We start from the raw sequence: 12,655 nt of genomic DNA, 5'->3' as shown, positions 1-12,655 counted from the left end.
TATTCCTTTTTTGTTTTTTTTCTCTGGTTCGGTATGGAGCAGGCTGGCGAACCCACCGCTCTTCCAGCGAGCTGGAGGGTAGACCCGGGGAGTCCACCCGCCCTTCGCACGGTGCCTTCGCAACAGAAAGGAGCCACAGAGTGGTAACCGCTAGACCGAGGAGAAGGCTTTCAACCCACACAGAAGCACTGCCGGGCCTTGGGGCGCTGCTACTGCTCGGCAGCTTCCACCCCGCCTGCCCAAAGCCCCAACCTGCCTGCTTGGGTGCCTCCGGCAAGGAGCTGCAAGCCTCCAGGTCCTCCTCTGGCTGGGGCTGAGCGAGGTGTGGGGAAGGCACCAAGCATACGGAGGCCAGGGATGCAAGGGATACCATGCCTTGTTATTATCTCTTTTTTTTTTTTACTATTATTTGCATCATTATTCTATTAATTATTTGCATCATTATTCTATTAATTATTTGCATCATTATTCTGTGAAAATGGAGAAGTGATCACAAACATTTCAGACCACATTTACCCCTCTGCTTCACATTCGGAGTGGTGCTTTTTTATACGTATATAAATGACAGCTTGCCCCACCCTCAAAACCTTAAGATTTTCGGGGAGGGGGGAAGGGAATTGGAGTAAGTTCATTAATTTGAGCCAAACTCAGCAAACACACCCTGGTCAAAAAAAAAAAAAAAAAAAAGAGTGCAGAGGAGGAGGCGTAAGAAAATTAAGTGGTGCTCTGGTATTTTCAAAATAAACCTGGAAATTTTCATTTCAAACAGCATTTAATTTTCCTTTTTACACAACTTAAAAAGAAAATAAATGGTCTCAGGTCAAATTTAATCTTCCAGATTATCTTAAACCAGGTTTTTTCGGTTGCTGTTTTGTTGTTTGGTTTGGTTTTTTTTTTTCTCCTTCACTTCACTAGAACTACCCTGACATATTTGTTTCAGTTTGACTAGAAGTTGTTCTTTTTTTCCCATATTTTTTTTTTTCTTCAACCGCTGAAAGAAACAAAACCCACCCATGATTTGATGCACTCCAACAGCAAGACATGCATGCGAACACGTAGATGTTTACTTTCATGTACGCAGATGTGCTGGGCAGGAGAAGGCACGCTGGCAGGAGGAGGAACCTCGCCTCTGCCTTGTATGGATCTGTCCACCGCCAGAACACGCTTTGCATTAAAACTTCAAAATGAAAGCTCACATGCCTTTATGGGCTACATTAACCCAGCACTGCTGTCTCCCAGCAATGCCTTCTGTTCTTAAAAAAAAAAAAAAAAACAAAAAAAAAACAACTACTGAAAAAAAGGTGTGATGTGGTCGTAAGCGTACCTCAACTCAATAGCCAACCCACACGGCCCCGTCTTTTCACTCCGGTCATCAGAAACTTCTCCTGTTCAAACACACCATCTCACAAATGTGTTTCTCATGCTTCTTCCCTGTGAGCAACCCTCAGCATCAAGAGCACAAGACCCACACCTACACATTCTCCCCATGAGACAAACTACCGAGGCAGGTCACAGCTCTCAATAAATAACAAGCTTGCTTCAGCAGGAATAGACATTTATTTTGGTATAACTTCTCTGTACATGGAGTACATCTTTTTTTTTTCCCCCACATTTCCTTTAGGAATCACTTCTGCTGCCCATACTCATGCCAAATGTTCTGTAACTATTTCTGAAGAAAAAAAAAATACGCTATTACTCAATACTGTTAGGTCAGCAGAATTCAGCCCTAAAAAAAGCAGTATGACAGCCCCGTTTGCTGTAGTTGGAAGCCATGCAGTAACACACCAAAAACTAGAACGGGCAGGAACGCTACTAGGTCTCATACCGCGCCTACTAATAAAGCATTCCAGGAAGTGAAGGGACATAGGGACATAGGAGAAGGTCAAATCACAGAATCACAGACTCGTCGGGGTTGGAAGGGACCTCTGTGGGTCACCCAGTCCAACCCCCCTGCCGAAGCAGGGTCACCCACAGCAGGCTGCACAGGACCTTGTCCAGGCGGGTCTTGAATATCTCCAGAGAAGGAGACTCCACAACCTCCCTGGGCAGCCTGGGCCAGGGCTCCGTCACCCTCAGAGGGAAGAAGTTCTTCCTCGTATTCATATGACCACACTCTCCGGTGCACACGTACTACCGAAACTTGGACTAATCCAGCAGTTTGCGGCAGTATCAACAGTGTCTGTGCAAAACCATTCCATGAAGGTACTGTCATCCTCCCTAACACGAAGTAAACCTTTCACTAGGCTTGTTTCCGAAGAGCTATTAGGCAAACACAAAAAGTGCACCAGGTAGATAAGGACACCTTCTGCGGGAACTGGTTTGGCTAGTCGGCTATCTTGCTGCTAAAGCTAGGATATCCCGGTGATTTCAGTGATACAGGGATACCCAAATGCAAAAGTCAGCCCTGAGGACCATAATGGCATCGTGCGACACTCCCTGAACGTCTCTCTCTATAAATCAACAAATAAATTACAACGGACTACCCTGATTGTAAAGTCTCCAGGGCATTGATCTTGATTTCTTCTTTATCTGCAAATCTCTTCATATACCTTTGATGCAAGAAATACCGCATTTGCCTTTACTATCACCGCAGCACGTAGTCTGCTCACCAAACACACACGCTTTGCTGAGCATCCAACCTCTTTTGTAACATTTTGCACATAGTCGCTGTTTTTTTTTTGCAAATTGCCTGAATTGAGGAGACGACTGCTGGTGCTTTACCGTCCCTTCCCTGCTCGTCAGAAATTGCCCTGAATGGTGGTATTTAGGTTTTGTTCTTAAGCATTCACAGGCTGAGATGCTGGAGTAAGAGTAGATCAATACTCCAGACTACTTATTTAATTACACTACCTCACCCAATTGGATGGTATCTGTATCGAAATTTCCGTACCTCTAACTGCATTCGCTGCCAAGGCTGCACAGATTGATTTTAGTTTCCAAATCCCAAAAAGTTCAGTCGTTTACCAAGACGACAAAAAAAAAAAAAAAAAAGGTGCATAGACAAGACTTGAGATAATACAGAATCACAGAACGTTAGGGGTTGGAAGGGACCTCTGTAGGTCACCCAATCCAACCCCCCTGCCAAAGCAGGGTCACTCAGAGCAGGCTGCACAGGACCTTGTCCAGGCGGGTCTGGAATATCTCCAGAGAAGGAGACTCCACAGCCTCCCTGGGCAGCCTGGTCCAGGGCTGCATCACCCTCAGAGTAGAGAGGTTCTTCCTCGTGTTCAGACGGAATACACAAATACCTACATGCACACACGCATACTCGCTCCCGTCTCCGCATCGAGAGCTCCACTTGCACCAGGGATAACGCAAACGCAGGAACGACAAGCCGGTACTGTAACAGAAGCGTGCGACGTCCTTCACCTGCGACCTGGCAGGCAGGGAACACTGCCGACTCCTCTGCCGGGCTGCGGATGCGCGGGCAGCTGCCTGCTCCCCGGGACACCCCCGCCATGCTCGCTCCCATCAGCGGGGACGTTTCATTTCAGAGGGGTCTCGGGCGAGATCTCTGCTCCCAGGGAGCAGTGGCCAGGTGACACCAGAAGGCATCTGAAAAGGCACTGGGTGCCTGCGCACACCCGGATCAAGCCCTACGCAATCCACAAATATTCGTCTACTTGTAAACATCTTTCCCAAGTAAGCACGGAATAATATCTAGCGCAGAAACTACAAAATAAGGTAAAGGACAGCAATCCATAACAGCAGTAGGCACACAGCCCACACATAAACAGCGCGCAGGATATTTAGATGGTGCTTTTTCATTTCACGAAACATCCTTACTTCAACATCTTACTTCAACATCCCTAACAAAGTCAGTTTTCCTCTGTTTTTCAGAAAGCTATGCGAGGTTATCAGGTACCCAAGGCCATCATGGCCAGCTTCTGCAGCTCCCGAGCTGCGCAGCACGCCTGCTCCCAACACAGAGCGGCAATGCTGCCGTCCCACAGCGGCTGCAGGTCCAAACTAGAGATGTAAAACCAATATCTAGCAACAACAAGCAGTTCGCTCAGCTGTAGCACTGGCACACAAGAAGGGCACGGGTCAAACGCCTGCTGTGCGAGCGGCAGGCCTGCTGCCGCAGGTATTTATCTCGGGTCCCACCGAGCAGGCCAGCCAGGGTACATCAGCGGAAATCCGGATTAGTTCCACGGCGGTTAATCTGGGTCAACATCAGAGCAGGTAAATAGAGATGGAGGCAGGTATCGATCCCTGTGAGCGTACTATGGTTGCCAGCAATGCTGTCTGGATGCACTGGAATATGCACAATTAGTTCTGTTTTGGTTTTTTTATCTTAATGACTACAGTGTTGTAACTAAACCAGTTTTCTCTCATTCACATTCAAACAATGCCTTCTAAAAGTTTGGGAAAAGACACAACTGTATTTCAATTTCCATTCAAATCTTATCTTGATCAGATTGTATAGGTCAATTCCGACATTCCTCTAACAAAAACAACATTTGCCCAGGTGCTTTTCCTTTTTTTTTTTTTCCTTGAGACATCTCCTCTTTTTGGTAATAGAGCAAATCAGGCTGAAATTTTAAAAAGCCTAATTCCATCTGCGATTTGAACTTCTAAGATCCACAAAATTTGGTCTTAAACCTCAAGGATGTTGCATATACTTGCTACGGCACGTCTACTTCCAGAATTACTCTCAATTCTGATACTGGGTCATATCACTCGACCAAGGAGGCAGGTCCTCCACATACACAGATGCTCTGCTACCTGTTGGAACTGTTGCTTCCGACGAGTATCTCACAATTCTCAAACGCCACTTCATTTTGTACCCCTGACTTACTTTCTTGCTTACTCTCCAGTGTGGGGAGAAAGTAATAAAGACCAGTCAATAGATTTTACACTTCCTGAAGAAATTCTTCTGCCTTCCCCCCTACCACCAAGCCTCCAGCTCTCCTCAGAGGAACAGTTACTCGCTAACAGAACGTACTGAGAATAATCTCTACTGGATTTATCACTTAGCTGTTGATTATTTAGTAATCCTCAGATAACTGGCACTCTCATGTGTTTAGGAGACGTAGAAATAAACACTATAAACAAGGTATTTCTCCTCAGACTTTATATACCCTACAGGGCATGTGCACCTGAGATGGCATCTCTAAGGACTTCCAACACCACAAGCACAGCAGATCCCGTCACCTTGCTTCTCACCATTTTCAAAGGGTGAGGGGAAAGAAGGAAAAAAAAAAAAAGAAGAAACAAGAAAAGGAAAACCGGGGAAAGAAAAACTGCCCCTGTTATACCAACAACAGGTACGGACTTGACTTCTGGGACAAGGGAATCTCTCGGCTTTTTGAAGGTTGTGCAACCAGTTCTTTCGGCCGGGGTGTTTCTCCCTTTCAGGACGGTTTTACTGTCCACAGTCACGAAGGACTAAGTCAGTGGCTCTGAGCCACGCATCAGCCCTGCCGAAAACTAGTCATCCTCTCCTCCCGCTTTTTCTTCAGAAAGAAAAGAAAGTGGGAAAAAAACAAAAAAACAACAAAAAACCACACAAATAAAGCAAACAAAAAACCAAACCAAACAAACAAAAAAAGCCAAACGGAACAAAACCCACCCCCCAAATCTGCATTTTTTTTCCCGGCTGGCAGATTCCCAAGGCGAAGGGGACCGCAGCTCCGCACACGGGGGGAAAGCGGCGGGTCCCACCGCCCGGAAACCCCCGTCCCACCCTCTACAACAGTCCCTCCGCTAAAAGCAACCACACCAAACCCCCCCGCCACCAAAGGCCCCACGGACGGGGGACGGGACACCGACCCGCGCCGTTCCCACGCACCGGGAGCGGCTTCTCCGCGCCGGGTCACGCAGGGACAGAGCGCTCCCGGGCTTCACCGACTCCGGAACCAGAACCCACGCGGGGTTTCCCCACTTTCCACGCCTGTCCCCGTCCCCCCCCCAGGTGCATACATTTATTATTAATAACGATAACAACTTTTTTTCCCCCAGGAGAAGCGGGTGAGGGCGGCTGGTGGGGGTTACTCGGGCTCTTCCCCGCCGCCACCGCCGGGGAACGGCTAAGGGGGGGGGGGGGGGGGGGGGGGGGGGAGGGAGGAGGAGGAGAAGAAGAAGTGGGGGGGAAAAAAACCCCAAACCCCAACAAAACTCCCCACGACAGGAGCGCAGCACAACGGCGAGATGCGCCAAGGCTCATTCCCTTTTTATTTCCTCCGCCCCCACAAAAGAAAATAAGCCCAGAATCAGGAAGTCGGAGCTGTGCGATCGCTACTACAGGTTTGGGGGGGGTGTTTCCCCCCCGCGCCCCCTTCTCCCCTCTCTCTGTTTTATTTTTTTTTTTCCTCTTTTTTTATCCAAGGAGAGCGGTAGCTGGGACTTCCCCCACCACCACCCCGCGGGAGCAGCGGCGGGACCCCCGCACCCCCCCCTTACCTTTCTTCTCCTCCACGGCGGAGCAGAGGGCGAGGCGCCCCAGCAGCAGCACCAGGACAGCGGCGGGGAGGGGGGGGCCGCGGCCGCCCATGCTGCGGGACCGCCGCTCCCTCGGCGGGGGTCGGGCGGGACGGGACGGGACGGGACGGGACGTGGGTTCCCGCGGAGCCGCTGCCCCGCTCCGCTCCGCAGCCGCGCTCAGCCCCGCTCCGCCCCGCGCAGCATGGCCCGTCCAGGGGTGCGTGCACACGTGCGTGACCCGCCGTGCGCGGGCGGGCTGCTGCCTTCCTCCTCCTCCTCCTCCTCCTGCTGCTCCTCGTCCTCCTCCTCCTGCGGAGCGGCCGGGGGCGGCTGCGGGACGGGGCGCGCCCGGCTGCGCTGTCTGCCCGGCCGCGGAGCGCAGGGGCTCCCTCTGGGGACGCCGAGGAGGAGGAGGATGGGGCGGGAGAGAGGAGGAGCGGGGAGGAGGAGGAGGAGGAACCGGCGGCTCCTTCCCCGCCCAGGTGGGGAAGGGGCGGACCGGCCACCTGTCCCGGGGCGGAGGCAGAGCAGTGCGGGTCCCGTCCCGCGCCCCACAGAACGTTAGGGGTTGGAAGGGCCCTCTGCGGGTCACCCAGTCCAACCCCCCTGCCGAAGCAGGGTCACCCAGAGCAGGCTGCACAGGACCTTGTCCAGGAGGGTCTTGGGTATCTCCAGAGAAGAAGACTCCACAACCTCCCTGGGCAGCCTGTGCCAGGGCTCCGTCACCCTCAGAGGGAAGAAGTTCTTCCTCGTGTTCAGCTGGAACTTCCTCTGCTTCAGTTTGTGCTCGTTGCCCCTTGTCCTGTCGTTGGGCACCACTGGAAAGAGTCTGGCCCCGTCCTCCTGACACCCACCCTGCAGATATTTATTGGCATTTCTAAGGTCCCCTCTCAGCCTTCTCTTCTCCAGGCCGAACAAGCCCAGCTCCCTCAGCCTCTCCTCATAGGAGAGATGCTCCAGTCCCCTCCTCATCCTTGTAGCCCTCCTCTGGACTCTCTCCAGTAGCTCCTCATCTTTCTTGAACTGGGGAGCCCAGAACTGGACACAGAACTCCAGATGGGGCCTCACCAGGGCAGAGTCGAGGGGGAGGAGAATCTCCCTTGACCTGCTGGTCACACTCCTCTTAATGCACCCCAGGATCTCATTGACCCCCCCGGGGAGGGAAGCGCAGGCAGCAACGGGCTGAGGCGTTTTGTTGGGGAAGTAGGTCCAGGGGTTGAATCCCTGGTCCCCACTCCCCAAAATCAGCAGAGCCCGCTGGGCTTCCCAGCAACCACCCCGTTCTCACCCTGCTCGTTTTCGCAAGGCCCCCCAAGTTATTCAGTAAAATACACTCCTGGCTACAACCTCTTTTTTTTTTTAATTTAATTTTAAGAGGTTGCTCGTCTGGAAAATGGGAGGAAGCACTGTTCTGTCACTCAGGCACGTAAATAGGACATAGAAGTGTCATTTGTCCGGGCTGGGATCTCCCCGAGTAAACCGTGACTCAACATTTATACTCGTTAAACACCGGCGGTAATTTCTACACGCAGCGCTTGTGAGGACTTGGGTCACACAGTCAGTAGGATATGAAGCCTTCGGACTGTTATGATTAATTGGGAACTCCAGAACCGAAGTCCGTAACGACACAAGGTTTGGGAGATCACGTGCCAAATGCCTGGATCTATCACGGGGCGCTGGAACACAGCAGATTGCAAAACAGCCACTGAGTGTAGCTTGACTTTCCCCTGTGAGGCATGTTCCTCTGAGAGATTCATTACTTTGCTCCTACCAGTCAGCTTCCTCTGTACAACCTTTTTTTCTGACAGTTTAACTAGTTACTGTCCTAACGAGGCAGAGAAAACCACCATCCCATTTACTTGCCTTAGCACAAATCCTGACGCCTGACCACATGCCTTTGCCCATGTATCATCCCCTAATCATTTGTTAGCATGAATTGGGTTCCACGTCAGCTTTTGTATGCTCTAGCTGACGTTCTGGTTTGATCGTATTTTTTAACTAATGTGAAAGATGTACTCTGAACTTGGACATCAGCAGCACCTGAGGAGCTGTGCTCACAGCATTCGTTTCGTGGCTGTAACCGAGGGCAGAATCTGGGCTGACAACACAGTGTTAACGCAATTTGCTTCAAAGATGCTCTCGTAGTGCCACCTTCTATGCGTATATGATTAATTTTCATTTACTTAGACCAACAGGAGGATTTTTAAAAATGAGCGGCGCAGGAAGAAATGATCAGCCTCTAGGGAGGGAAGATTTGCAGAGCAGCCTCAACGCACACGACAGATTGCAGCCTGCATTAGCTTGCATTGTGAGAAAGCAAGCGCAATTAAGACAACCGAGACAAGAACCTCAAATCGGTTCCGTAGATACATACTAAATAAAAACACGTGCCCCTAGACATGCATGTTGAGCGTTGAGCTACCACTATGGAAGGCAACAGAGTTTTTAAAATCCAGAAAAAGAAGGGATTCAAAGTGACAACTGAAAAACAAATTAAACATAGGGAAAAAAAAAAACCCATCTTTTGCATATGAGCTCAGCGGAGAAACTTGTCCGAGTCCTGTCCTAACACGCTAAAGAACAAGCACTTGCTTTGCAGAATTTTTCGTGCAGTTGTGATTCTACCTGCTGTACCGAGCAGGAGCATTTCGTGCTTGCTTCACCTCCCATCACGTACTGTCCTGACACGAATCCACATCAAACTGAGTATTTGACCCTAGCTAAACTCCTCTCTCATTCCTGACATGGTGGGCAGGGGAGGGCTAAGCAAACTCCCCTTGAAATTGGCTTTCCCGCACGGCCGACAACCTGCGGCGGGAGACTCACCCGCTGCGGGCAGTGCCGTGACGCTGAAGGGGCTGTGCCGCAAGATGCCGCGAAGTCCATCCTCCCACCTTGCTGAGCACAAATGTGCTGCTTCCACGGCATCTGTGCTCTGCTTGCCAAGGTCGTGAGATGCATAAAGAGGCTCGAAGGCTGATGTTTGAGACGCTGATGACCACAGGAAGGGTTTTCGGGCCTTTTTTACACAACCAAACAGTTTCCGAAGCAGTTTGGATCCAAACATGACGTTTTCACATAACAGCTGGCCGCATACCCAGTGACTGCCTTCGGTGTAGCGCCTTTGAAGCTCATGTAGCTGCACAGATTTTGCCAAGGGCTTGCAATATTCACATTGCAAACCTATTGTGACCGGCTGCGTGTGTGCAGTGGTGCCCAGAGACAGGACAAGGGGCAACGGGCACAAATTGAAGCAGAGGAAGTTCCCCCTGAACACGTTGAAGAACTTCTTCACTCTGAGGGTGATGGAGCCCTGGCACAGGCTGCCCAGGGAGGTTGTGGAGTCTCCTTCTCTGGAGATATTCAACACCCACCTGGACAAGGTCCTGTGCAGCCTGCTCTGGGTGACCCTGCTTCGGCAGGGGGGTTGGACTGGATGACCCACAGAGGGCCCTTCCAACCCCGACCAGTCTGTGATTCTGTGATTCTGGATCAAAGGTCACGGGACAAAGGCCAACCAACTTTTAAATTGATCGTAGTGAAAATATCGCACTAAATGCACCATCTTGCTTCAGCTTTCTTTTGACTCGCTCACTTCGTAGCATGTGTGTATCTCCTGGCTTGTAGATACTAAGCGTAAACGTGCTGACCTATAAATAAAGTCCGTGTAAGCTGGTAGTTCCTTCATATGAAGACGCTGCTGGATTGCAGAACTGAACGTGATTGCTCACCAGCGCTTGCCTGTGCCACTGAGCTGAGTGCTTTGCCCCTTGAGGAGAGAAGTAGCTAAAAGAGGATGAATAACTGATTTCCCTACCAGTGGAAAAGGCAGGATTAATTCTCCTATCTCTTCCACATTCCCTCAAAACAGAACAGAGTCTCAAAAGCCTTTCAGGACTGAAGAAATCCCTGCTACTTGGTGGTTCCTCACCTGAAACAAAAAAATGCATTGGTTTCCATTATCCCTCAAGAAGTGGGTCAGCATTTGTCCCTCTAAAAAAAAAAAAATTCATCAGCAACCATTCCTCGGTGGCAAGGCAGCTCTTCTCTGCATGTTGCAAAAGTGATTGTAAAGGGCAGGCTTTTTTACTGGAAGGGAAGAAACGAAGCAGAGCTGAATTAGCAGGGTGTTGCAACCCGGCTTGCTCAGATTTCATTTGCATGGCATTTGAGATTGTGGACGTTGTCGTTTGTATGCTAGGACTCCTCGCTGAGGTTTTAAAGCCTGAACTGAGGTAATAACTCGTGGAGTTTTATGGCACTTTGCATGTTGAAAACATCGCACAAACATTAACCCATTTATCTTTGCAGATCTCCTGGAAAGCAGGTCAGTAGCGATCATTTCCATTTTATAAATATAAAATCATTTGCCTTGGGCAGAGCGTTAGTGGCAGAGCTCAGGTTATCACTCAAGAGCTGTTTATCCTAAACATCGTATTTAAACCTCCTGCGATCATGCTGCTTCGAGAGAGTGTCCCTGGTGAAAAGGTGTCTGGTTTTACACACCCAGATTCTCTCTCTTCTCTTAACACTGTTTGTTTGTTTGTACGGCAGCACTTTGAAAGGACAAGACCAACACACACACACACAGAGGTGCCAGAATTAAACCTTAATTATAGCAAACTGCACAGTCAGTATTTCAACACGTGACCGTGGTGTTATCTCAGGAGAGTTCCTACACCTTCTTTGTTTTTTTTATGTCCAGGTTTTATCTGCCATCTCGGTCATCATGTTCAATGTTGCATTTTCCAGGGAAGCTTCACTTAACTGAGAACTTGTTTTAAACTCTGACAGGGATTTGCAGCGCCAGCTTATTCACTACTGAAAGCGGGCAACAAAAAAGTAAATACAAAAATAAAACCTGTGTGGCTGTAGTGGGTTAGCACCCAAAGATCCTATACCACCCAGTGCGCAGGAGAAAGTGCTAGCCAGCTGTTCTCTGCATTACAGCTCCTCTTTGAAAAGAACTCCAATTTTTGTCCAGTAAAAAGCAGAAAATGAAAAAATTAAATTGATCTGTGCATTTTGCATCTAAAATAATTACACAAAATAGAAAAAAAGGATATAGCAAATTCTTTCAGTATTCAAGATAAACATTACAATTCCTAGGATAAACTCAACAATGTTGTCAGGGTATCATGGGAATTGCTATACCATATTGATGAAAATATGCAGTTTTCACTCCCATATAGTTATTATATCCCATCTCCCCAAATCTCTACTGAACTGCTGAGGAATGGGGCATTTCCATTGCCATCTAATAGATCCTTTCCAAGGGTAGAATACATTGAATTCCAAGGGTAGAATACAACAGCATCCATCCCATTGGTGTTTGTAACATCATGTAGGGAATACTGTGGTTTTTCACATACTTCAGCAAATCCCTAAGACAGGCATTTCTTGCTATTTTCTTACATAAATAAGTTTTAAAATTTGTATGGGTAAGGACATAAGGACTGATACTGTGATGGAACGAGGTATGTCACCTCCAAAATCTTTGTTAGTAAACAGTGCAGTAGCTTCCTTCAGAGAAACAAGCTTCTGCCTTGTTTCTGTACTTTGTTAGGGTGACTTACACTGATTTTACATACGCTTTTTCGCTCAACCAGAAATCATGTATCTCGGTATGATTGCAGCAAATGCAATCTGAACATGCTGTGCATAAATTGGATGTTGGTAGAAGTAGAGCTAACATCACCAGACCACACCATATAGTTCTCCAAGATGGGTGACTAGTAATGGTGGGTGGCTAGTAACGGTAGGTGCCTAGTTCTGAACACCAGTACTAATTGCTTTACTCTCACTGTCCGTTCTGCAGAAGCAAAGAAGCAGCTTGCTCCCCTAATTCCTGACCCACTGCATAGGCTGCCATAGCCCACATGTGTCCACAGTGACAAAGAGAGAGGGACAACAAGGCACGAGCCTGTGCCCCAGACTTTGCCTTTGGAAGAGTAAAAGTGCCATGAAGCCGAGCTCAGGTGTGATGGTTGGTGGGGGCTGGTTGTGCTCATCCTGCCCCTTCCCTTCCCTTCCCTGTCCTTTGATTTACCCCTGGTCAGATCCCACCCAAAGTTCAACACCATGTGCAAATACAGCAAGAGGCTGCCCAAAATACTGTCTCCTCAGGTGTTTGTAGTGCTGCGAAATCTGTGGTGAAGAGAGAGCGAGGAAAGCTGATAGCCCTGACTCAACACACAAAGAATGTGAGTTGCATCAAGGGTGCGGCTAA

General features: G+C 49.1%; 1 protein-coding gene across 4 annotated transcripts in view; it reads right to left on the bottom strand.

Moving 5' to 3' along the window:
- EGFR (epidermal growth factor receptor) overlaps positions 1 to 6,812 on the bottom strand; it is a 169,806-nt gene extending 162,994 nt beyond the window's left edge. For all 4 annotated transcript variants that reach the window (XM_075418563.1, XM_075418564.1, XM_075418565.1 and 1 more), the window contains exon 1: positions 6,406 to 6,812. In XM_075418563.1, coding sequence (XP_075274678.1) covers positions 6,406 to 6,496 — 91 coding nt within the window. In that variant the 5' untranslated portion in view covers positions 6,497 to 6,812. The remainder of the gene's footprint in view (positions 1 to 6,405) is intronic.
- Positions 6,813 to 12,655: the final 5,843 nt, after the last annotated feature.

The sequence above is a fragment of the Opisthocomus hoazin genome, chromosome 4, assembly GCF_030867145.1.
Source record: "Opisthocomus hoazin isolate bOpiHoa1 chromosome 4, bOpiHoa1.hap1, whole genome shotgun sequence".
NCBI classification, from domain to species: domain Eukaryota; kingdom Metazoa; phylum Chordata; class Aves; order Opisthocomiformes; family Opisthocomidae; genus Opisthocomus; species Opisthocomus hoazin.
Note: the sequence above shows the minus strand (reverse complement) of the source record. Positions and strands in the feature narration are given on the sequence as shown.